This window comes from Mustela nivalis (genome assembly GCF_964662115.1).
Source record: "Mustela nivalis genome assembly, chromosome: 5".
NCBI lineage: Eukaryota > Metazoa > Chordata > Mammalia > Carnivora > Mustelidae > Mustela > Mustela nivalis.
Genome location: NC_139024.1, coordinates 3,516,842 through 3,544,566, shown reverse-complemented (window position 1 = coordinate 3,544,566; position 27,725 = coordinate 3,516,842). Strand labels below are relative to the sequence as shown.

The 27,725-nt window shown below is 43.1% G+C and overlaps 1 protein-coding gene across 5 annotated transcripts in view; it reads right to left on the bottom strand.

Moving 5' to 3' along the window:
• Window positions 1–27,725, bottom strand: part of PDE10A (phosphodiesterase 10A) — a 551,217-nt gene that overhangs the window by 16,806 nt on the left and 506,686 nt on the right. For all 5 annotated transcript variants that reach the window (XM_082732176.1, XM_082732174.1, XM_082732173.1 and 2 more), the window contains 2 exons: window positions 27,114–27,269; window positions 17,756–17,928 (listed from right to left, as the gene is read on the bottom strand). In XM_082732176.1, the coding sequence (XP_082588302.1) occupies window positions 17,756–17,928; window positions 27,114–27,269 (329 nt within the window). The remainder of the gene's footprint in view (window positions 1–17,755; window positions 17,929–27,113; window positions 27,270–27,725) is intronic.

Here is a 27,725-nt window from a genome sequence, read left to right as displayed (position 1 = left end):
GGTGGAGAATCGCTTGTACAATTGCAGGGGCGCGGGAGGATGGGGAGCGGTCACTCAGGAGACCACCGTGGTGCAATGAGACAGGACAGCGGCACTATTTGGACGGAGGTAGTGGTGACAGGGACAGGAGGAAGGCTCTGGGGGTCCGGTAGAGCCAAGGGAAGCACAGTCACATCGGCAGCGGTCACGGTGCCGGAGCCCCGTCCCCGCCACCTTTTCCTTCTCCTGCACCCCATGCGCCAGCCCGGACCAGCGCAGACACGCTCACCTCTCACCAGGGCTGCCCTATCTTAAAATGCTCCCACAGCAGAAGATCACAGAATCACAGAACTTTACCGAAGGAGAGGACGCCACCCAGCTCGCCGGATTGCAGGTGGATTACTCTCCCATTACGCTCCCCACCCCTATCTGCTCCTCAACACTCTACCAAGTTCATCAGCCACGGATACGATGTCCTACCCGAAGAAAAGCAGAACTATGCAGCTGGACCAGACGAAACAAAACTTTATAAAAGATTTCAGATGGAGCTATGACGATGACATCTTATATATTTACATATATATGCACATAAAAAGGAGTTCTCGTATGATTATTATTACAATTCCTCATTTGTGTCAGTATCTGGAATTCAAAGAGACTGAGGGACTGGCTGATCTCCACAGTGAGTTCGAAACAGAAGGACTTCTCTACCCTCGCTCTTCCCTCGGCTCTGACCTCATTCTGGCCTCCGCAATAACGTGGCCCAGATTTATAACACCGTAACATTACCTACTTCAATCCAAAGTTAGCAGCCAGGGTCCTCACGTGACAGAGACGGCTTCCCCGGGGAGGCACCGAGGGTCGGGGCAGCATACAGGCCCTGCCCTGGGCCCGAAGGGGCAACCATACAGAGCCTTCCCCAGAAGCACTAGGAAGCCAGGGCCCCACAAGGCAGAGCCAGCGGAGCAAATGCACGACATCGCTCTCCCCCACGTGCTCCTCTCCTGTCCCCGCCACCGCTCTCTGGATCCGGACAGAGGCTGGAGGGAGCGCCAGGGAGCGCCAGCCCCAAAGGTCGAACTGGGAAACATGGTCAGTGGATGTGGGGGCCCAACGGAGCCTACTCAGAGGACAGGAGGGCCCAAAGGGGAGAGCCGGAGGCTGTCAGTCACACTGAAAAATATGTTTGAAACTCAAACAACTCAAATAGCAAATTACACCCCTTTATTCATGCATCAATAGAAAAATGGTTTTGAAGTCAAACTTTTTACTAATCTAAGAAAACCTGTTCCGTTAGTGCTTGGGGACCCAGGCTAAAGTGTTTGAATAGTCCAGCATAAAAAAAAAAAACTGTCCTGGAAAATAGAAAAAAAGAAAAGGAAGATAAATCCAGGCCTGCTCATCTAGAATGCTCATCCACAAAGAGGTAATCAAAGACCAGGTTTCCCTTACGAGGTGGTCTTTACTACAACGCAGCAGAGGTTGGGTAAAGTGGGGTCCAGTAGCTAAGTAAAGAGCAAGCTTTTGGGGTATGTTATAGCAAGTGTTTTGTTTAGAAACTACTATCTAGCCTTATTTTAACTTTTCTGTTTCATTTTAAAATCCCATCACACACAGTATTTGAAAAGAGACTAGATTAAATCACTTTTCCCCTTAAGTTATCATTTTAATGATCTTGTTTTTAAATTCATCTTCAAGAAATTTTAAATCACAGTAATAAGTAACTTCAGTAAATCATGTTTATGATAACGACTTCTCTGATAACACGACTCATTCTGGCTATTTTTGAAACATAAAACCAGACTCAGGATGCTATGGATTCTCTGAAAATATTATTTGAACAGCTGCAGAGTCAAAACCATGGAAGAGATGTTTGACTCCTGCTGTATCTAGTGACACAAATAACACTAGTAACTTTTCGATAGAAGCGTAAGCATGGTGTAGCGATGAGCTCACTGAAGTCAACTTTAATCCAAGTTCTCAATTCTTAATTTTATAGAATCCTATGTTGCTTCTTCACGAAATATCATCAGGAGAAAAATGACTACATGTCAAGGGGAAATCACTCTTGAGCAAATGTGTGTCATGGAGGGATTTGCTGTTAAAAATCTTTGAGAGCCCTTACCTCGCAACATGCACTATTCTAACTTTAAATCAGGTGAGGACATTAGCAATTTCACACGAGAACTTAGTTTCCCTACATTTTAGGTTCTTCAGAGGAAACACAACACACACCTACGAGAATGAGGTCCTCATGCATTTACTGTGGCAGAGGTAGACAGAGATGCTTAACTTAAATAAAGGATGGACTTCTCTAGACAACATGTAACTTCACTAGTGGCCGAAGTCTGCCATTGATTTCCTCAGATGAATATCATCTCTTCATGTTTTAGTATTAATTCTAGGTATAAAGAGAGAAGCCACTGTCTCTCATTTATCAACTATCCTGTGGACTGATTATAAGTGATATCTTTATAAAGATTATCACGGAATATTATAATATATTTAAGTACAGACATTTCAGCAACATCAGATAAATGGATGGATTAAAAGTATAAAAGAGAATCTCTAAAAGGGAACAGGAAATCATCATCAAAAAAGACACTATATTGATAAGCAAAGGTAAACAGTAAAATAACAGAAATAATAAAATTTTTAAAAAATATATATTTCCAGTTTATAAACTACCCATTAACTAATAGAGAAAAAAAAAATAGCTTGTGAAGCATCTGTTTTAAACAGTTTGCAAAGAGCCCGTTGCTACTGTGAATATGGACCGGCTAGCAAGGGAGACCCCTGCCCCTTGGACAACATCAGAACTAATGGCAAGCGCAATCAGGGAAGACAGCAGTGGCTCCTGCTTCTTTTGGAAAGAAATTACTCGAGCAAGAAAATTAGGAGTGAGATAAAAAAGCTAGCAACATTCGGAGTTGATACCCAACCCTTCTGTCCAGTGCCCAGAGGAGCTATAGTCGACCACTGAAGTGAAATGCATCTGCCACCTGCAGGCCTCCTGGAGGAACAGCTGTCCTGATCCAGGCGATGGCCTGAGGAGTGTCAGGAGTGAGTGGCACAGCAGTGACAAGATGGCTGGTGGAATGCACACCTAGTCCTAGGGAAATGATGTCCATGTTAACTCGAGCACAAGAAGGGGCTCTAGAAGCCGGAGAGAAGGGTGTGCAATTACAGCCGTGAGGGCAGTTCTGAACCTGCAGGAGAGTCACTGCAACCGCACGCTATGCCTGCCATCTTGAAGGACAGCACGAAATGGCTTCAAATGCGCAATGCCTGTCATACATCAAGACAGAATCCCCACAAGGAGATCTCGGGAAGGCCACCAAACCCACACTAAAGTGGGACTACTTCGTGCACTGATAATTCTAAGCTCAGTGAAAAGCCTACTCATCAACCACATGTTCTGTGGCCTGCCTCTATGAGCTCATCAACTCCTAATCCCCTCAGAAAGGAGATCTGATCTCATCTGGTGAATTAAAAACCATTCTATTTATTTTTTTAATGATTTCATCTAAAGACTTACTGATAGAATTGACATACTCTATCTCACTTAAGGACAAAACACTTGAAAAAAAGATGTTTCATATTTACTACAGAGCCGTATTTCTGGATTTCTCATACTTTAATTTAGGTGTAATTTATATAGAATGAAATACATATGTTTGAAGGATAAACTTTAGGAGGATGACAACATATAGTCTCAAACTACCACATCGATGAAGACCAGGAACATCTTCATCACCCAGAAACACCTCCTGCCCTTTTCCCACTCAGTGCCCTTCACCCGACGCCCACAACTGTCAGTCTGAGTTCTATCACAACCACCAGCACCACTAATTCGTTTGGCTCATTCTGTGCATCATAAGAATGTCTTCAGGGACGCCTTGGTGGCTCAGTGGGTTAAAGCCTCTGCCTTCAGCTCAGGTCATGATCTCGGGGTCCTGGGATCAAGCCCCGCATCAGGCTCTCTGCTCAGCAGGGAGCCTGCTTCCCTCTCCCCTCTCTGCCTGCCTCTCTGCCTACTTGTGATCTCTGTCAATTAAATAAATAAAATCTTAAAAAAAGAAAAAGTCTTCATATGGTATACACTATTTGACTCAACAAAATGTCTATGTGACTCATTCATGTTGTTGCATGAGTCAGCAGTTTCTAATTTTGGAAATTGCTGACTAGAACAGTCTTCCACTGTAGAAATACCAGAAACTCTCTATCCATGCACCTGCTGTTGGACGCAGTTTAGGTATGTTACGGATAGGGCTGCAGTAAACATTTTTGTCTGAGTCTTTGTGTGAACAATATGTTTCGTTTCTCTTGAGTAACAGGAGAACGGAGTCACAAAGCAAGCAGATCCTTAGCTAGTTAAGAAACTCCAAAGTTCTTTCCCAACCAGTTGTACATTTTATCCTGTTAATATTTTAGTAGCTTCACACCCTTGCCATCACCTGGGTATTGAGGGTCTTTTTAATTTTGGCCATCCTACTGAACATGTAGTGGTACAGGATGGTTTTAATTCAGTTTTCCTTACATCTAAATATATTCAGCAAAACTTCATGTTCTTATTGGCCTTGGGATCTGAAAAAAATCTTTCACTCTAGGGCAACCACTAAAAAAAGGTAAAAAGAAAAAGGAATATAGATGATATATTAAGAAAGGGGAAAAAATGGAATCACATAAAATAATCAATTAAAGCTACAAAAGGTGGGAAAAGCGTGGAAGGCAAAAACGGGAACAAAGAACAAACGTGAACAGGAAAGAGTAACAAGCATGGCAGATACGAATGCAGCCATGTCTACACTCACTGCAGATGTCGGTGGTCTAAGTAAACCAATTAGAAGAGGTCATTAGAATAGACCCAACCTGACTCTAATGTTGTCTTCCCAGTTTCAATATAAAGACACACAGAGATTAGAAGTCAATGAATGAAGGTACCAGACTGACATTACTCACAAGCAAATGAGAACAGCTATGTTGATTTCAGACAGGAAAGGCTTCAAAGCGAAGTTATCAGCAGTAAAGTGGACCATTTCATCATAACGAAGGGGACAGTTCTCCAAGATGTAACAATCCTTAACTCGTCTGTGTCTAACAGTAGAACATCCAAATCTGTGAGGCAGAAACTGACAGAACTGTCAAGGAGAAACAGGTAAATCTACTATTCTAGCTGGAGATTTTAACACCCTTCTATCAGAAACGGGGCAGATCCAGACAGCAGAAAATCAGTGAGGACATGTTTGAATTCAGCAAGTCCATCAAACTATTGTATATAATTGACATCTGTAGACTACTTTAACAACTGTAGAAAACACAGTCTTTTCAAGATCACACAGAACATTCACCAAGACAGAACAGGTTCTAGGCCACAAAATACACCTTAACAAATTTAAAAGAGTAGAAATCATACAGTGCGTGCTTTTTAGACAACAATGGAATTAACTAGATAGCAATAGTAGAAAAACAGCTGGGAAATCCCCCAAATACCCAAGATTAAACAAAGAAAATACTTCCAAATAACACACAGGTCATAGAAGAAATCAAGAAAAAATTTAAAATATTTATAACTAAATGAAAATGAAAACACAACTTGAGGATGCAGGGAAAGTAGTATTTAGAGGGAAATTTATTAATGCTAAACATACACAATAGAAAAGAATAAAGATGTAAAATTTTTAAATAATCTAAGTTTCTATTTCAGGAAACTAGAAAAAGAAGAGCAAATTAAATCCAAATGAAGCAGAAGAAAAGAAGTGCTAAGAATTACAGCAGAAATCAGTGCACTCGCAAACAGGAAATTGATAGAGGAAAAAACAACCAAATCAAAAGATGGTTTTCTGAAAATATCAATAAAAACAATAAGCGTCTCTAGGCAGTCTAACTAAGGAAAAAGAGGATGCAACTAGGTGGTATCAGAAATGAGAGAGAATGTCACTACAGATCCCAAAGGCATTAAAGGGATAAGGAAGGAATAACGTGTATGAAATGGACCAATTGCTTGAATGATACAATCTGCTGAAACAAATAAAAAGAGAAAGATAATCCAAATTGGCCTATACTATTAGAGAAGTTGAACTGATAATTAACAATCTTTCAAAACAGAAAGTAGCAGGCCTGGATGGGTTCAGAAGGTGAATCCTACCAAACATTTAAGGAAGTTATATCAATTCTCTATAATATCTTTTAGTGCACAGAAGCAGAGGAAACACTTCCTAACATCCCATAAGGCCAGCATCACCCTGATACCAGAACTATGCAAAAACATTACAAGAAAACTACGGACTCATACTTCTCAGAGCCTAAATGCAAAAATCTTCAACAAAATTTTAGTAAATCTAAGATAACACTGTATAAAAAGAATTATACATGTCTAATGATGATTGATCCAGGTATGTAAGTCAAGTTTAGTACTGAAAAAATTCAATTAGTGTAACCCATCATATTAAGAGACTAAAAAGAAAAAAATCACAATATCCTGTCAGTAGATGCAGTAAAAGCATTTGACAAAATCCAAAAGCCATGCATGATAAAAGCTTTCAGTGAACTAGGCAGGGGGGAACTTCCTTAACTTGATAAATATCTATTAAAAAACCGATAGCTAACATTATACTTAATTGTGGGAAACTCAAGACTTTCCCACTAAGATCAGGAACAAGGCAAGAATGTTTCCTTTCACCACTCCTTTTCAACACTGTACTGGAAGCCTGTGCTAATGCAATAGGACAAGAAAAAGAAAGAAATGGCAAACTGATTAGAAAAGAATTAAAACTCTTCACACATGGCATGACTATCAATGCAGACAGTTTGATAGAATCAAGAACAATGTTTCTGGAACTAATAAATTATTACAGTAAGGTCGTGGGATACAAGGGCAGTCATTTCCTATGCACCAGCAGTGAACAAGTGAGGCTTGAAATAAGAGCATCTGGGTGGCTCAGTTGTTTAAGTGTCTGCCTTCAGCTCAGGTCATGATCCCAGGGTTGTGGGATTGAGTCCCGCATTGGGCTCCCTGCTTCTCCTTCTCCCTCTGCCACTCCCCCTGCTTGCACTTTCCCTCTCTTTCTCTGTCAAATAAACAAATAAATTCTTAAAAAAAAAAAAAAAAAGAAATTTGAAATAAAAAACAAATTACTATTTACATTGAGAATCCCCTCTCCCCAGAATGAAATACGTGTTTATAGGGAGAGGCGAAAGACCCAGCATAGCTGACACAATATTGAAGAAGAATGAGGTTGGAGGACTGATGCTACCTAACTTCAGGATTTACCGTAAAGCTATAGTAATCAAGATAGTGAGGCAGGTGGAGAAAGAGTAGACAAACATACCAATGTAAGAGAACAGAGCCCAAGATAGACCCACAAAAATATAGGCAAATCACCTATGACAGAGGCAAAAGCGATACAATAAAACAAAGACAGTCTTTTCAACAAAGGGTGCTAGAACAACTGGACATCCACATGCAAAACAAACAAACAAACCAAAAACCAAAAAACCCTGACTCTATATACAGACCTTAAACTCTTCCCCCCAAATCGATTCAAAATGGATCCTGGACCTAAAGTAAAATAGAAAACTTATAATACTCTTGCACAGGGATACCCAAGGATAATTCTCTTGAAGCTCTCCTCTACTGCTGGCATCACACTTTACAAACACTTGGTACTCAGTAAGTGTTAGCACACAGATGGAAAGGCGGATATGCCTGGAGGTACTGAATGCCTGGCCTCTGAGCACTGGGTGATGGGGAGCTCTCCTGGCTTCTGACTCTTAGGTGTGCTGCATGAGCCCCTGGGCCCTCCTCAACCCCCCATGATGCATCAACTGACTCCTGTCTTCTATGGTAGAGCTTTTCTTCTAGCTGAACCCTCCCCTCACTTCTTGGGGACTTCCTGAATGCCATCTGTCCAAGTCTTTCTGCTGCAAAAAGTGCTCCAGCCTAGAAACACTGGGAGTAGAAAAAGATTCAGTTCTAGGCCACATCTACAGATTCTCACCTTCCCAATAGCCCCCCGGTCTCTTCTTACCAGGACACAGTGAGTCTCATTCTCAGAATCACTTTGAGTCTGGCTAGCTGAAGGTCCCTGCTCTTCTCATTGGCACAGGCCAGCTCTGATGATGTCCTCACTGAAAAGGCAGACAACCATGGGATTTCAAGGCCTCCAAGGAATGGAACAGTAGGATGATGGCTTTTTCTGGTGAAGTTCAAAGCCTCCTACATTGCATCTAAGCCCATGTGCCCACATGTGCCCAGCTTGAGTCAGGACACTGAGATAACCCTGTCCCACTGGCTTAGGTATTAGTTCACAGCAGCTGTGAATACAAACAGGATAGAAAGCATGCAGAGTTTCTGATTTTATGTAATGCTATTGTGAAAATGAGCTTAACTGCTTTCCAGTATGGTTGTTATGACTCTCTTAACTTACTTTCTCCATGATACCTTGCATGAGTCATGGGTGGAGAATCCACTGTACCGAGAAGCTGAAAGTTAAGAGTCCCAGGATTTCTCTTCCCAGCAGTGAACCCCCAGTCCTCCCTGCAGGACTGTTATCCCTGATCCAAGGTTAGAACATCAGGAAACCAAGACCTGGAAGATGTCTCCTTACATAATCACTCCTCATCCAAGAGGGAAGACAGGTGTCTGTGCAAATTTACCTGGGTGGGGATGAGATGGGACAAGGACGCCAAACAGGCACAGAATGGGGCTGCCCGCTACCCAGGAAGGCCCAGTGAAGTGTTTAGGCCTGGCCAGGATCTTCCCTCCCCAAAGTCAAGTCTATTGGCCCTGTGGTCAGTTGGACAATTTTGATTGCAGAAGACAAAAAAATCATGTGGACCTCTATATTAGTTTGCTACGGTTGCTGTAATAAAGTACCACAAACTTGGTAGCTTACACAACAGAAACTCATTGTCTCATGGTTCTGGATGCCAGAAGTCCAAGATCAAGGAGTTGGCAAGGTTGGTTCCTACTGAGGACCATGAGGGAAGGGTCTGTCCCAGGCCTCCTTTCTTGGCTGGCAGATGGCCATCTTCTCCCTGTGTCTTCACATGGTCTTCTGCCTGTCATGTCTGTATCTAAATTTCTTCTTCTAAAGATATCAGTTATACAGGATTAGGACCGACCCATATGGTCTCATGTTATATAATTAGTCCTTCAAGGCTATCTCTCCAAATACTGTCACATTCTGGGAATCAGAATTTCAACACAGGAACTTTTTAGGGGACACAATTCAGCCATAACAGTTCCTAGAACACAATTTTATTTTGAGGATATTCATGGCCCAGACTAAGCTGGGCCAGTGACTTGGCTGTTCTTCCCCAGTCTCTCTCCACAGCCTTTCCACTCCCTCAGATGAAATCAAGCACCCTTTGCATCCTTATCAAACTTGGCACCACTATAATTAAATCATGGACCATGAAGTTATTTCATTGATGTGTCAATCTCTCCATTAGCCTGGAATCATTGGGCGAGAGCAGGGCAAGTGGCTGTCTTGTTCTTTGCTCAAATCCAACACTTGGCCCAGGTTTGGCATGTTAACAATCCATAGTCGTGGAACCGAGGTCTCTCTGAGCTTCTGCTCACTTCTCTCACCCCTCTGGCCAATCCCCCAGGGGCCTCTGCTCCCACATGCTGACATTTAAGAGAGGCATTTCATACACTGAACTTCACTTCATATCAACTGTATTAACTTTTAGCCTCCTTTAAGGCCATTCACATTTTTACTTAAAATTTAAAAGGTAAATCTTTCATGTATTTTTACTTTGTCCTATTATTGAGTTGTTAAGTGTTAGAGAAGTCCTAAATATGAAGAATATTTTTCTCACATTGTGTGGCTTTTCACTTCCTTGAAGTGAAGGTTGTTTTGAAGATTTTAAGTTCCTAATGTGATAAAGTCCAATCTATTATTTGTTCATTTGAAGATTAGTGCTTTCCTTTTCTTTCTTCCAGCTTCACTGAGTAAGATTGACCATTAAGAGTTGTATATATTTAGGTTGTACAATGTGATGACTTGATACATGTATACACTGTGAAATGATTTCAAAGTAAGACATCCATCAGCTCATATAGTCATTTTTGCATGTGTGTATGATGAGAACTTAAGTGTGTATGATGAGAACTTAAGATCTATGCTCTTAGTAAACTGCAAGTATAATATAGAGTATTATTAACTATAATTGCCATGCTAGACCTTAGACCCCCAGACCTTATTCATCTTACAATGGAAAGCATGTAGCCTCTGACCAACATCTCTGAAGGTTAGTGCTTTCTGTGTGCTATGAAATCTTTGCCTACCGAAGATCATAAGACTCTCTCTTATGTTTTATTCTAGAAATTCTTATCATTTTAACTTTAACACTTAAGTCTACCATCCAACTGAAACCTCAGTAATTCAAGAGCCATGTGTTGAAAAGACTATCCATTTCTCCATTGAATTTCTTGACACCTTGGTTGAAACCAATAGGCTATACAGTGTGTCTTCCATATTCTGTTCCACCAATTTATCTGTCTACCTGAACACCAATACACACTATCTTGATTACTGGTACTTTATAGCAAACCTCGAAATCAGGTAGTGTTAAGTTCTCTAATTGGGCTTTTGCTTTGACAAAGCTGTTTTGACTATTTTATTTTTCAATATTTTATTTTATTTTTTGAGAGAGAGAGTGCACATGAGCATGCACACAAGCAGGGGGAGCAGCAGTGAGGGAGGGAGAAGCAGGCTCCCTGAAGAGCCAGGAGACCAATGCCAGGCTTGATCCTGGGACCTTGAGATCATGACCCTAGCTGAAGGCTGATACCCAACTGGCTGAGGCACGCAGGTGCTCCTTGTTTTGTCTATTTTAGATCTTTTGTATTTCTTCATAAATCTGAGGTTAGCTTGTCAATGTCTACAAAAAAACCTGGTAGGGTTTCAATTGGAATTACAAGATTACATTTTTGAGGAATATATGCAGAGAATCGGTATCTTAGTAACAGCGATTTTTGCAACTCATAATCATGACCTATCACTCTATTCATACAGTGCTCTCTCAGAAGTGTTCTATATTTTTAGTACAGAGGCTTATATATCATGTTAAATCTATTCAAGTGTGTCATTTAAAAAATGACACAGCAAGTGAAATTGCTTTATTAACTTTAATTTCCAATTGACAGTTATTTGTGTCTGAAAATAAATGATTTTTAAAAAAATGTTGATCACGTATTGTGTAAACTTGCACTTACTAAGTCTAGCAGACTTTTTGGAGATTCCTGAGGACTTTTTTTAGTATATGGCATGTGATTTAAAAAGAAGGACAGATTTACTTTTTCCTTTCAACTCTTAGGCCTTTTATTCCTTTCTCAATGTTTGTTTGTTTTTCTTTTCTTTTTTTTTTTTTTTTAATTTTAAATGTATTTATTTGACAGAGAGAGATAGTGAGAAAGAGAACACAAGCAGAGGGAGAGGGAGAAGCGGGCTTCCCACTGAGCAGGCAGCCCGATTTGGGGCTCGATCCCAGAACACCGGGATCATGACCTGAGCCAAAGACAGACACTTAACGACTGAACCATGCAGGTGCCCCATTGTGTCTTGATGTGATGCACTGGCTAGGGCTTCCAGATCAAAGTAGACTAGAAGTGGTCACTGCAGGCATCCTTCATTTGCTTCTAGACATGGAGAATCCTTAATATATCCCCTGTCATCATAGTGGCTATAGAATTCACAAGTGAAATCATGAGAGAGCCACAGGGATGATGGTTCCCAAAATCACATTCCTGTTTCCCTCAAATCCTTTGTGGCCCAAGGACCAAGGTCAAAACAGAAACAGAACCATCCTAAAAATGCTTAAATACACATATTTCATACGTTTAGGGCAATCCATGAGAAATTTAACTGGCCATCAGAATAAAGGTCAGTTGTTTGTAGAGAAAGATAACAGAATCCAGAAAGATGACAGAACATATTATCCACAATGTAATATAGAAATAAAGAAGCAGAAAAATGTATTCCATGATTCAGAGAAAAAACAGTCAACTAAACAGATGCACAGAAAACTCAGATGGTGAAATGTGGACAAGAAATTTTAAATCCCTGATGTGTCAAAGAATCTTCAGAAAAAAAACATGTATTGTAATATCAAGAGTGAACTGATAAGAATGTTAAGACAGTTATAAAAATGAACCAAAAATAAATCTTAGAACTGAAAAATACATTACATAAAATAAAGACACCACTGGATGGAGTTAACGACAGGCTGGGAAGAATCTGGAGTTAAAGACACAGTGCAGCCAACTACCAAAATGGAGGCAGAGGGAAGAAAAAGACTGAAAAAATAATACAGAGTTTTCACAGCCTAAGAAATCATAAATGATCTATCCCACATGTAACTGGAGCTGCCGAAGCTAAGTGACAAATAAGACAGAAAAAAATATTTGAAGAAAAATAATGGTGGAAAATTTTCTACACTTCACTGAAATCAGCAGCCCATAGTCCCAGAAACCTCCGAGGAAGGACCTCAAGCAGGACCAAGAGCCAGAAGACCAGACTTTATAGACCAGGTGCTAGAAACCAAAGATACAGAGAGAATCTTCAGAGCAGCCAGAATAAAAAGACATTTATATGTAGCATAACAACAGGAATGGCCACTGACTTAAAAGATGAAGGGAAAAACCGGACACTCTCAAAAGAAAATCTGCCAACTTAGAATCGCAAATCCAGCAAAAACATCTGAAGAGTGAAGCCAAAATGAAACGGCTGGAAGAAACTGCTGTCATCACACTTTTAAGACATGTTGAAGTTCTTTGGACTAGAGTAAGATGATACCACATAGAAATCTGGAATTGTTCAAATAAGTGTGAAGCATCGGAAATGGTATATGTGTGAGAAAATATGACAGGTTAGTTTTCTTTTAATAAAAAATTCTTCAGTTGACTATTCCGTTTTAAATATCAGCCATCTGTGCGGGATACAGAACCAAGGTATCAGTATCACACTTAACGAGGGTAGAGCAGACAAAAAGGGGCATAAATGGATTATTTTTAAGGTTTTATGTTGTGTGGAAATGGAATGATATTAATCTAAAACAACTGTTAAAAATGAAGACTGTAAACTCACGAGTAACCACCTAAACTATAAAGAGACACAACGACGACAGGCAGTAGAAGTGCCAAAGGAAACACTGAGCCGACACAGATGAAGGAAGACAAGGAGAGACGGAGAACAGGCTCAGAGACCACAAGGAAGATAATAAATCAGCAATCACGTGTAGAAACATTAAATGCAAGAAGAATGAATAGTCCGTCCGGAAATCAGTGACTTCAGGTCTCAACCACCGCTGGGACTGAGACCCATACTACATACGAAGACACACACGGAGCCCCGTAAAGGGAAGGAGTCAATGGGACAGGAGCGTAAGGAAGCCGGTGGGCTATTAACACAGAAAACTTTAAAGCAAGACGCATTACAGACAAAGAAAGAGAATTAATTTCACATTGATAAGATGGTAAGCCATGGAGAGAACATAACAAATCTAAATGTGTAAGCACCGAATAAAGTTTCTAAACACATAAAGAAAAACGGAGAAGTATGTAGAAATTCATAACTTTATTTATACTGGAAGCTGTATTTCCAGTTAAAAATGGGGAAAAATACATTTACAAGTGATTAAAATCTGTAAAACGACCCTATGACTTTACCAAGAAAGTGATAGGACCTGTGTAGACAGACAGTAAAATGTTGCCAACGTCTTTGAAGACCGTACGCTTCCATTTTCAAGTGAAGAAGGAACGTAGCCACCATCAAAGTGCTACGTGGCTGTTAACTGACAGCAGAATATGTTTGTCTTTTTAAGTGTTCGTGACGAGGGGGAGAAAAGTCATGTCTACAGCTTACATTCAAGGTGGACATTGAAAAAAGAAAGAAACGTACGGTAAGATGCTAACAATTGCTGAATGCATGTAGTGGTATAAGTTGTACATCTCAATATAATCTATACTTTTTTGCAAGTTTCAAAAATTGTAATAAAAATACTTAAAAATGCATTTATTAAGTAACAATTTCCATAAAATGTGTAGAAGGTAAATGAAAGAGGAAGATATCTTACCAGGTAGGTATGATAAATTTCAACACAGTTACAGTAATCAAAACAGTATGCACACAGTTGAGGATTAGTTAATTAGCATTTAAGTGGCTTAAGGAATCTATATATATATAAACAATTATTTATATATATATACAAACAATTATTTAATGTCTATAAAAACTTCAAGCAGTGGAAAAAATGGGTTATTAATTAAATGGCATTGATTTAACCCACCAGGAATAAATAAAAGACATAAATCCAGAAGAACTAAGCTCTAACTATGAAAATCAAAACTATAAAAATGCTGCTGCCCCTCAGAATAATTGGTTACTTAAACTGTAACCCCTGGAGGATTTTACTAGTTGCCAAGCACTTTTAGATACGGCCTTAAACACATATACTGACAGCAGGTCTTTGGGGAGAAGGACGATGTACAACCGTGAAGCTGGGCAGCTGGGGATACCCGGCTCGCTCAGGGCGGAAGGCCGCCCCTTCACACAAGCCCGGCCCGCCCAGGACCAAACGCCGCCTGCTCCAGGGAAGCGGAGCCCCCGGGAACACCGGGTCGGCTCAGGGTGGAACGAAACCCGCCTGCTTCCCTTTTCCCTTCTCGCTCCTTTCTCTTCCCAGAAGCGCGCGTTGTTAGGTAGAGGAGTCCTATGGATGTGCCTGATGAACTAGAAACTTGATCCTCCTTCTTGCTTGTCGCAAGACATGTGACTAACCGGGAAACCAGATTTGATAAAAACAAATGAGAGATTTGAACTCAGGAAATTAAATTTCTTCACAGTCCAAAGAAAATCTGAATAAAGTTTTTGGAAGTCGCCTGAAGAAATTATTTGTAACATATAACAGAGAAACTTTTAGTACCCTTAATAAAATATATAATGCAAACCGATTCATAAAAAAAGTAAACAATTCAACAAAAAATACTCAAAAGCTCTCAACAGACACATACATAGAAGCGGGAATGATAAACAGCCAAGAAGCACGAAGCAATCTGTAGTGCAGGGAGCTCCCGGGAAATGCCACATTCAATGAGCAACAATTTCCACCCCAGTGTTCGGAGGACGGTGAACTTCCACAACCCTTCTAGAAAATTTACTATGCTTATATGTTAATAAATTTCTAGCATCACACACTACACAGAACATATTCTTACAGGACCAGCAGGTAAGACTAAATAAGTAAGTTCACTGCAGATTTCTTTATACTGTGGAATTCTAGAAATATCTTACCATCAGGGAAGGGTTTAAGAAGCTTAAACCCTTATATAGTATGGGGTATACAGTATTCCATACAAGATGTTATATAACCCTTAGAAAAAAGGAATGCATCTGGTATAATCACATTTTTATTAAAAAAGGAGGACAGTATATTTGTGTGTATATATATATTATGTACACACACACAGATACCCCCCAAAACAGAACTTTGAATAAACACAGCAAAGTGCATGGGATGATATTATACCCAACAGATTGCGGGCATGGAGTGCAGAATAACAGAATATTCTTCTTATGTATACTTCTGTACTCTTTGAATTAAGACAAACATGCATTACCTTTAAAATTATTAACTGTTATTATTACAGCATACACCGCTAACACACACACACCAAATATATTTGTAATTATTCTTAAATTCTCTAATTTAAAATAATTATTATTATAATCATTTTGCTTAAAAAATATGTAAGAGATTTGATACTAATTACATGACTCTTACTTATAGCCTTGAAAAAAAAAAATGGGCACCTGGGTGGCTCAGTGGGGTAAACCTCTGCCTTCAGGTTAGGTCACAATCCCAGGATCCTGGGATCGAGCCCCGCATCGGGCTCTCTGCTCAGCAGGGAGCCTGCTTCCCCCTGCCCTCTGCCTGCCTCTCTGCCTGCTTGTGATCTCTCTCTCTCTGGCAAATAAATAAATAAAATCTTAAAAAAAAAAAAAAAAAAAAGTACGTACATGGGTTTCAGCAAGCCAAAGGCTACGTTCATCCAGGGTATATTTTCCCAATCTTATAACTGCCGTAATAAAGAGAACTGTGGACAAGAACACCACAAAGCCCATTGCAGTCAGAAGCGCACGATGGTTGTAAGTCAGGAGCATCCCTTGGGCTGTAGGCGGAGGAAGATGTGTGGGAAGAACCTCTGCGGCCCCTCATGACGCTGACCCCTTCCATGACCCTGGGAGGCCCTGGCAATGTGTGCAGACTGCTCTAGGGAAAAATAAGCTATCTCTGCTTTCCTTAAACAGGGTTCCCAAAATTGTGTAAGTTTCAGACTCTGCAAAATCTGGAACTGCCCATGTTTTGATGTAAAATAATCACACAAAATGGTAATTTAACCAAAGGAATGGATATCATTGTATTATATGGATGTAATATTCCTGAAGAGGCAAACTTTATTACATATCTATAGTCAGAGGCAAACTTTATTACATATCTATAGTCACTTGTAAATCTAAGGTTTTATGTATGTGTTACCTCAGTGGATTGCTTCTAAAAACTTTAAAACAGACTCTCTTAAAGAAAAATGTTACGATCAGTACTTAATGGATCACGGAGGAAGAATGCAAAGCACCCAAACAAGAGACTATCAACCCAAGTTCAGCGAGACTAGAAGAGACCAGCAAACGAATGTCCACAAATCTCCACGTAAAGATGGCATCACTTAAGATGAACTTGGTCAGACGTGGGCCCAGTAAAGGGAAAGTCCTAGTGCCCAGTCCTAGCTGGTGGTCACACCTACAGACTGACAAGCAGAGCAGGCAAGTTAGCCAGCGGACTGAGAAGGAACACGTAGATGGTAGACAGCTTCACAGTGAACACATAAAAACAGTCCTGAGTTCGTTAGGCACCACATGCCGGCGCAGGAAAGACAAACCAGGTGAATTTAGCCTGATCCACTAGAATGTTGTAAGTAATCTAATTCTCCGTGTTCTGACGCCATGCCCACGAAGCCAACTTTTGACTGTCACTTGTTTTCCTAAATGATCTGACCACACTGAATGCCAATTTTCTGATGCTTGTAACTAGAACATATGTTTGTGGATGAATAAAATGGAATTCCAATTTTATAAATCAATCACATTAGCTTGGTCCATAAGATCCAGATTCTGAAAAATGAATCCATTTTTATTTGCTTTTGAGTCCTTGAAGCTAATGACCAAAGCCTGGACCGAACTGAACTGAATTCAGGGAGAGGCCTGACCTCTCCTATAAAGTGACCTCTCTTTAAAAGTACCCATTCCTGGGGCGCCTGAGGGGCTCAGATGGTTAAGAGTCTACCTTCAGCTCAGGTCATGATCTCCAGGTCCCAAGATTGAGCCCCATGTCAGGCTCCCTGCTCAGCAGGAAGCCTGCTTCTCCCTCTCCCTCTGCTTGCTGCTCTGGTGTGTGTGTGTGTGTGTGTCTCTCTCTCAAATGAATAAATAAAATCTTAAAAAAAAAAAGCACCCATTCCCGTACGAGCAGTTTAAATTGCAATTCATATTTTAATATATCCCCACAATTCAGTCTCCGTAATTTTGTCAAATAAAGAAAAATGCAAAATGAATATAAAATACATGTAAAACAAAAAGAAAACACATAAATATTTTTACATTCCTTCTTCCAAATATAAATTTATGCTAAACTACATTTCTGTTTTTAAGTATACATTTCTTCCAGATAATACTTCCTAGGCTTCTAAACTTTTAAAAAGGATCTTTACCTATGTGATTGATTATTAAGGTTTAGCGATCCGGTCTGGTACATCTCTTCCAACTGTTTCCTGTTTCCAAAGTACAGAGCAAGGTCTGTGGCGATGATGGCTTTGCGGATGATCTCAAGCACCTGTTCATATTCACTGGAGCTCAGGGTGGAGAAGATATTGTGCCCTTCCAACTACGGAAAAAACACAAATAAACACCACCAATAACAAGCACAGGCTCTCATCTTCCGACATTTGCAGGTACTCAAACAATACAGTCAATGGCATCTGGCCCACCAGTGACAGGTTTGGGGGACACAGAAGAAGAGTTTGCAGTGATTAATGGAAATCAACGTGGCAGTTTCTCTTTAAGCTTCGACAGTGAAGCTTCCCTTGACGGATCGTCTGCCACGGCAACGTCTCTTGCTGCCACAGAATCCCAGTTACTGAAGAACGCAGCTAGCATTTGGGTATTTCCAGGAAGCAATTCAAGAACTAGAAAGTGTTAAAATATTTAAGGCATTTCTTTTTAAATCAATTTAAAACTTTAGCCATTTTCATATGAGACTAGAAATCAATGGATTAAGAAAATCATGGATATCTTTGTCCACGTCAGCAAGTCGAATGAAGAGTAAACTGCTTTCTCCAGATCACAGAAGAAAACGTCCCACAACCTCAAAATAAAGCTTTGTTAAGCATATTAAAATTTCTCCCCACAGGTAACCACCCTTTTCCATAAAACACAGGTCGCTGAGGCGCACACACTCTGGGGCCGTCTTCTCTTCTGCTGCCGTCACGGGAGGGGCAGCAGACCATCACCCGGACAAGACAGAGCACGGGGCATTTGGACTCTGTCTCTTCACAATTATTCTTTCGCACATGAATCTGTTAAGAACTTTTCACAGTTACTGAGACTCTCAAGTCTTTATTTGCAACTGAGATAAACATGGATTGTTTTGGTTTAAACAAAAAAGACTTAAATAATAAAGAGGCACTCTATTTGTGGCTCTTCAATTACTGTAAAATTATTCATTATTATAATGTCAGCATAGGCGTACTCTAATTGATTTTCACTTGCTCTAATTTATACTTATTGACTGACAAAATGCATTAAAAACTTGAAATTATTAAAAAATCAGACATCTCACTAGGACACTGCTTCCTTCCTATTACTCTGAAAAGGTAGTTCATGTGCCATTTTCAATCATCAGAATCTTTATAAATATTTATGTTATCCTATGATAAATACAGCAAATGCCGTTGGTTCTAGTCGGTTATTTTCCTGACAGTAATAATAGGAAGGCCTTACGTTTGTAGGATGCTCTAAATTGACAAAACATTTTCAAACACATGATTTCACTTTCAAATTAAAAAATTTAAATAACTCTTTGATGTCTAACTGAAATGAAGTTATTTGCTGAAGCATCAACAATATTTTTCCTTGAAGAGCAGCTGCAGTGCTTACAGAAACTGGTCATTTTTAGTAACGTAATCTCATCAGAAGGAGCTTTCGCGGCGACGACGGGGGCCAGGGGGTAGACGTGATGACAGACTGAAGCTCAACACACGGAAGCAGCCCTGACGCTCAGCTACCCTGGGGACAGAATGGAGACGACGCAGGACACGCTGTGCATGGAGGGTTCAGGCACAGGCCGGTTCGTAACTGAGGGGACAAGGGTGGGGACTCGAGCTCTGGGCAGGTGGCTGAAATCGACTCTCCAAAATTTTAGTGCAGGAAGAGAAAAGAAAATAACTTTTTGCCTCTGACTCCTGCTATGTCATCTGCTTTGCTTGCATTTGATCCTAACTCCAGCACTGCGGCAGTCTCTGTTTCAATGCTTAACGCCTCGTCCCCTGCGTTCCCAAATCATGAAGGCGTTTCACACAGGCAGGTCTGGTGGGTGCTCCCGCACACATTGGCTCCGGGCGCTTTGTCTGAAGAGCAATCACATGTGACACATGTTTTTTATGCTTTATTCTATCACTAACAAACCAGTAAATTACAGTGTGTAAAATATTCTATCATACTGTTGAAAAAATTTTAAAATCTCTCTAAATAGGAACTTCTTGGCCTGGGTTCTAGAAGTCTCTCCAGGACCACAGAGTTCTAAACTCACTGCATCTATCTATGTAATCTACCTATCGATCATCTATCATCCATCTATCATCTATCTATCAACTATGTGTTGAGTGTGTCACCCATAAGCACATCACTTTATCAGATGCTCACGAGTCTCCATGCTCTGTGGCAAATGGAGACCCATGTTAAAGGATCTGTATATGGTGTTGGTCACTTTGGATTTACTCTTTCTTTTATTACTTTTCTTTTTAAAAATTTTTAATTTAAATTCTAGTTAGTCAACATACAGTGCAGCACTGATTTCAGGTACTTTTCAATATTAAAGGCCACAAGGCAGAGTTCAGCAGAGAACCTTCAGAAAAGAAGGTCACACCAGGTGCCTTCTCCTGCCTCCCACGATACTCTGCAAGGGCAAAGGCAGCAAAAGAGCACACGAACTGTTGTGCTCAAGGGCATCAAGTGCGTGTCTTTCAGCTCCTACCACAGGAAAATAAGGGAGATCTAGCAACCAACCACAGCAGACAAACAGCTTAAAATCTTTAGAAATCTCCAATTTCACATTACGGGAACCTCATAATATAAGACTTTTATATACCAACTGGTGAGTTTATCATAGTTCATGTCCCAGGTCATAGTGCTTGAAGTTTGTTATGTCAAGGCAGGCCATCCCATTCTGTATCAATCAGGCATAAACTAACCCAAATTTTATATGAGGAAACATTCCTAAAATCGAAAGACGGGTGACCTGCATACAGTCCTCAGAACCGTGAAAGTGTCTGTGGGCTCTGCCGCAGGCTCTAAGCGGCCGAGGTCTGGGAGCTACTGGAGAACACACGTGACACTGGGATCAGCCCCGTGCTGGGAGCCCCCAGCGCCCCACTCCCTGGGTGGGCGGTCTGTAGGGCCCTCCAGCTCTTAGACAAGGCAAGCCCATGGGTTCTCAGCTGGCCACTGCCCTGCTGGAGCGCGTCTGCCTGTACCTTGTCCATCACGAGATGAAGAATGTGTGTCTTTACTGACCTGGCAGCTACTTAGTGTGAATGTTTCACTTTGCGTAAGAATGTTCGGAGGACGGTAGCTACTCTGCGCACGGCCCCAACAACGGGAGTGCCCGGGGAGGGTCCACGGCTTAGAGGGTGGAGTGTAGAAGTGCATGAGGGAGCGCATGCAGCGGTCCGAGCTCAGTGAAGGGCTCCAGAAGAGCATGGGCAGGGCCATGGATTCTGCAGGACAAGGAGAGGCCACAAGAGACCACGTGGGCTCAGTGGGAGCCACAGCATTTCTGTACGGCTCAAGCACATCACCCCGTGGAGAAATGGTGACGCGGTGAGAGAGTTCATAGGCCTGGTGTCAGAACTGGAATGGTCGCTGGAAGGTAGCGAGGGGCAGTCACTCCAGCAACAGCGTAACATGGGCTGCAGGGAGGTTAGGACTGAAGCAGAAGGACACACTGCCCAGCTTTCCTTACCAAACTTTAAAAATATTATTATTAATCATAAATAATTCTTTCCAAAGCCCCATACTGCCCAGCTCTATGAAAGAGATGCGTAAGGAAAGGCCTTTGGAGCCCAGATTCCAACACCTGCATGCCAACCAGCCTGAGCTCACCCGGGTGGGGGTAAGTCACCCACAGGAAGCCACAGGCGTGGGCCAAATTATGCAGGGGACCTGAGGTAACAGTAGTCAATCGCATCGAGCATTCACAGCAGCAATGGCGTGGTACTTATTCGGATACTTTATCGCCTGCTGCATCCAACCACAGGCTAGGAAGCACAGTGGTACTGTAATTGAGAACTAAGGGTTTGGGGTCAAAGAATTCTAGTTTTTAATCCTGTTCGGTCACTTACTAACTGTATGACAATGGACAAGGTACTTAATCTCTTTGATACATATCATCTTATTGTAAAATGGAAATAAACTTATACCTACCTACAGAACATTATAAAAACCAATGTGTTAATATGTGCAAAATTCTTATGTTTCTCATTTATAGTAAGTATTAAGTCAAAAGTACTATGATATTTATAATGAGTAGCTAATAAGTGATGAAGTGATTACTACGATGATGGTTGGGATGAGGAAGACAAAATTCACCAGAATGACTTCTGCAGCCAGAGCTAAAGGACAGAAAGGAAAATCGAACAAACAAATAACACACATACGCCCAAGGAGAAGCATGTAGTTAAAGATCACCTCTATCCCTTCAGAACACATCTGCAGAAAGGACAGGTTCAAGCTAGCCTCTGGGTGATACATTGTAGCTTATTAGTAAAGGCAGTGTTGGACAGAAGTTACAACGTAACGACGTACAGTAACTCCTACTTCCTGCAGACAGGCGGGAACAGTGGCTTGTCAGCAGCTCTAAGAAGTAATGAAAATGTCACAGGATCCCAAAATGCTGGTGTAAAGACAATTCTCGTAACATCAAAACATATTTCAAAAGTACCAGACAATTCAAAATTGATGGAATATTGAGAAAATTTTCTTAATAACAAGGAAGATTATTCTTAATTGGTCTGTTTTTGTAAATTGTGACTTGCGAGTACTTTACATGGGATAGTCACAGAAGGCTGAACACAGAAAAAGGGTGGCTGAGATATTCAGAGCGCTAGGTGACATCTCACGAGGCAAGAGAATGAGTGGATTTAATATTCCAACAGCAACGGTTCTACCACAACTACTGAAACATGCGGGTCAGCAAACAAAACTCGCGTGCCTTCCTGAATGTGACTGTCCACACAAAATCGTCTCCTTACTTGAAGGCATTCAGTTTTTGTTTCAGTACCAACCCACGCTTTGTCCTGAGGAGACTGACTGACACCCTCTCCCTTGAATAAGGGAGCTTTCCATCTCTGACTTGCACGCACTGTTTTGTGTCCCCTGAACTCTCTTACACCCATAATTCATACCTCCTTGTGACCACTGCCGTCCACGTCAGGAGGCCCAGTGATGGGTGGGCAGGGACAGGGACCAGTGACCTGCAGTGACTGTCCTCACTGGGCTAATAATTCAGAGTAGTGACAAGCTAAGCTTGCCAACAGAAAATTTCAATACGATGTGGAAAAACTATGATATGCGTCTGCTTGCCGGCTCAGAGGCCATGTAAAGCAGCACATGGCTGTGCTCCAACCATGTTGGGAAGTCACGAAATAATTCTACTGGACGTGGTAATACCCAAGCTGAGCCTTGGAGATAAGAAGTTGCCTCAAAAAGACAGCGAAGAATTACAAGTGAGGACGACTCAGGCAATGACGCAGAAGTAGGAAACAGTCTGCAACTGAGAAGTACAGTAAATACCGTGCTCCTAGGCCACCCATGGGCCATTCACTAAAAGCCTGAATATCAGTCTAGAAATGGAATTTATTGGGGCGCCTGGGTGGCTCAGTCGGTTAAGCATCTGCCTTCAGTTCAGGTCATGATCCCAGGGTTCTGGGATCGAGCCCCACATCGGGCTCCCTGCTCAGTGGGGAGTCTGCTTCTCCCTCTGCTCATGTTCTCTCCCCCGAATAAATAAATAAAATCTTTTAAAAATCGAATTTATTCTTGACCCCCAGGACCCACTGATGACTTTTAAACAGGAGAACAACATGGTCAGATGTGTCTGGAAGATGGATGTGAGAGAGGCAAGCTTAGAGAAATGGTGGTCGGCGAGGGGATAAAGGTAGATGACAGACCACGAAGGCTGAATGCGGGATGTCAGAGAAGCAAGGTCACTGGCGGACGTGCAGGAGGCTGCAGGAGTCTGAAAGGCCGGCTCAGCAGGTGGTGGGAGCCCCGCTGTCTGGAACACCCAGGGCCCCGATCACCAGGAAACCAGTCCTGATGGCCCGATGTTAAGAGGTAATGGGCCGCTCAGCAAAAGCGAGAACACTGCGCTGACTTCATCCACAACTCAACCTCCTCCACGGCCCACGCAGAAGGGACGGCCCACGGCGTCTCTCTCACTGAGACAAGAGGGAAGGCAAGCCAGGACCAAATACACACGCCTCCTTCTTTCTGTAAGTGATGATGTGTTTGTGGGTTAGACTGATGCTAGCTTCTGAGATGTATTTTCTGTTCTGTTTATTGATGGGGCTGTGGTCAGCCAGGGGTGCGACAATGCTCCCTCTGGTTGCCCAGTGTATCCAGTAAGTAACAGTAGCAGCCACACTCTGTCTGCACTGGGGTTAACAAAACTGATCAATTCTCTCTCTCTCTCTCTCTCTCTCACACACACACACACATACACACACGCACACGCACAGCCTGGGGAAGGCCTGATGGGGAGGCATCTCCAACCATATACGCCAAACCATTCATCTTCCATTGGGTCGTGTTGCCGGAGGAAGGACAGCTCCGGTCCGCGGCAGCCGCGGTGACAACGATCTGCAGAGACCGGGGAGCAACAGACCAGATCCTTCCTGACAGTGAACAATGCAGGTGAACCGCTCTCAGAGGCATCCGGTGCTGTAACAATACTCATTTTAGTGACTGGAAGTTGGAATTTTTACTATTACTCTAGACTATCACCTTACATTGGTCAAGTCTGGAGTTGTCTCTTCCCCCCCGAAGATTTTATCTATTTATTTGACAGAGACAGAGACAGCAAGAGAGAGAACACAAGCAGGGGGAGTGGAAGAGAAGGCGGCTTCCCACGGAAGGGAGCCCAGGACCTTGGGATCACGACCTGAGCCAAAGGCAGACGCCCAACAACTGAGCCACCCAGGTGCCCCTAGAGTTGTCTTGTTAAAAGCTAAAATGGATGGGCCTTGACGCCTGGATGTGGGGTGGGGAACAATGACTCTAAGGTCATGCCCCCCATGACGGCTGGGAGATGGAGGCCACCCCAGAGGAAGTGAATGATAATAAGCAAGTTCTGGTCACACTGAGTGCGGAGTTCAGGTGTTTGGAAACAGAAGACCCCTGTGCCCTAGGCTGAGACACAGGTGTGAGAGCCGCAGCGGTGACCAGAAGGACTCCCGAGAGCAGCCTGGCGGAGCACCGAGATGAGCAGCGCGACGGCAGGGATCCGGCTCTGCGGCTACTACAGCCCCTGGGCCTAAAATGGGTGTTGGCAGCTGGGAGGAGCTCATTGATGTTCGCTACTAAAATGAAATTCAAGGGGCAGTTCGAGATGGATCTGAGAAGAAACACTCCAAGCATCATGAGCACAGATGTCAAACCAGCAGAGAGCGCAGCAGTTTCCAGAAGAAGAAGGAAACCTTTCCCGAATCCTCCTGCCACGGTGATGGGCCATCTGCTTACGATCCTGACACATCTCTCCCTGTCCCGACTCACACAGGAGGCTTTAGGTCCGTTCAGCATACGGATTCCGTTTTTAAAGGGTAGCCTTCTCTCCTGGATCTATGGCTATGACCTGTGCTACTTTCCAGCTCCTCCTTCTTGTGATCCTGAGGAAGACTGTAAGCACGCTGAGTAATGATCTTCCTAGAAATGGAGAACAGAGGCGCCCTTCCTGCGGCCTCCCCATCTCCATCCATCGATGGAAACCCCATCTCCAACCCTTGGAACCTAATGATTCTTCAACACCTTCTCACCAATAGCGTGCCTGAGCTGGAGTTACTGCCCTGGGTGCCGCCTTCCGTGTTCTAATCATTCTAGGAACACTGTGTTATATCCCGTGGAGCCCCCACACTGCTGAGGGCTTGCACAAAATGAGACAGACCCTTGTGAATCCCCACTGTGGAGGGCAGCAAATGGGGCAAGTCTCCCGGCACTGGGGTGGGTCCCGGCCTCTCCAGGCTTCCATGGTTTAATCGCCGCTATGTCACGGGGCCTAATTTTCTCCTCTACCCAGCAGCAGGGTACTCTGTGCAATCCCTATTTCAGAACGAATCTCATTATGTTTAAAATAGGTTTTTCAAAGAAACCTTATAAAGGCTATTACAATTATTTGCAGATTCCATTACTATAATATTGCCAGAGTCAAATGTATGAATTAGGACATGGAAGGCTAAGGCAGGGAGTCTGAACTGGCTCTAAATGAAGGCGTCCCGACGTCAGATCAGAGTACACACAACAGCTGTCGTGAAGTTCTAGGATGCCTGTCATCTACGGAAGGCACGTTTCTATACACACGCACACACACAGGCACAGATATGTGCCACTCACACACATCTTTTATCCTGCTTAAATTACGAGGTCGGTAGGTATGTGCGTATGTACCTGCCCGTACAGACATCTGTCACGTTAGTGAAGACAGGACAGTGCTGAGGGACACTGGGAGCGTGACTGCCTGCGGCTCTCGGGGCAAGGACCGGCCCCGGACAAGGGGAAGCACCCGCCAGCCTCCGGGTACAGCCCGCAGGCGCCTGCAGCAGCCCCCGCGGACCCCGCGGTCACCAGCGGGTACCCGGAGTCTCACTTCAGTGAGGCCGTGGTTTACCTTCTCGGTCCTGAGGACACAGGATTCACACAGGCATGTGGTGCCATGCTCTGAGAAGGTCTGGGCTGGGGGCACTTCCTGCCCGCCCGGACGGTTCAGACACAGACGACAAACACAGCCGGTCGGGGAAGCTGAGGCGAGCAAGCCGCAGCCCGGCCGCGCGGGGATGGGGACGCCACCAGGCAGCACACGGGCCCTGCACTGCAGCTTGCCCGTGGCCGGGCCCGCTGCAGGTGCCGCTGGGCTGTGTCACCCCCGTGTACACACAGGTATCCCGCGGCGCCCAAGGCCATCCCCGGAGGACCTACTGGGACTGCGCTTCCTACTGTGGCGCTGACAGCGCGAGGAAAACACAGAGTCCGCTCCCCTGCAGTCAAAGCACATTTAAGAGACCGTCCAGGAGGGGGGTCCAGCCAGCATGAGGCAGCAGGCACCTCGTGAAGGTGACCTTGAGGACGAACGTCTAGGGTGAAGACAGAGCGTGTATACCAGCCACTGAAGGGGCGGCTGCCGTGTCTCGGTCAAGCACCACGAACAAACACAAGGACACTAAAAGGACTTCAGTGCCCTTAAAACTTGACTTGCCTAACTCTGAAGATTTGTTGTTCAATACGTTGGGATTAGGAATATGAAAATCCATATACATTTATGATTTAGTATGTAAAATAAGCTTTCCCTTAAGAGCATCACATACTTAAAACCAAAGCAAAATATATATATATATATACACCTATATGTTCAAAACCTTCACCAAGGAGGCATCATCCGAAAACCCCACGACTATCTCGCGGCGACTAAACGTACAATGTTCTGCAATAACTTGCAGCCGCTATTGGCAGGAGGCCGCCCGGCACCCCTCGTTCTGCGCAGGCCATGAGCAGCTCCCCGGGGCGGGGAGGGCGGGGAGCGCTCACCTGGAGGATGGACACGGTCTGGGAGAAGTGGTGCTGCTCCATGGTGGACGTGGAGTAGAGCGCCGCCAGCGGGTGGTCGAACTTCTGCAGGTAGCTGTTGCTGAAGCCTCTGTGGTCCAGGTCATGACACAGGCACGCGATCAGCAGTCCTTTGCGCTTCAAGAAAACACGACAGAGTGCACATGTTCAAAACCAAGCAGCGGGTGGGACGCCATCTGGGCTTCTCACGCCGCTCGTATGGACGGGCTCCTGCCCCTGCAACAGCCCACCTCCTTAGGAAGGTCTGAAATTCCAGATAGTCTAGCTTCGTTTTAAACCTCTTTCTTTGTTTTTCTGGCTTATGAACTTGACAATGGAATTATTCTGGACTTTTCTGGCTCAACTTTGGGGAAAAGTACAGATGGTATCAAATGAACGCAAATGTACCGGAGAATTCCAGAGAAAGCACATCTGCACAAGGAGAGGACAGTTACGGCCCTTCATTCAAAAATCCATTCAGTGTTAAGTTTCAACAATGCGGTTGCTACTAGAGAAATGAGGACTAAAACAGGTAAGTCATATAGCTTATGACAAAACTGCAAAATTGTACAGAGAAAAGCAGAGCCGGTGAAG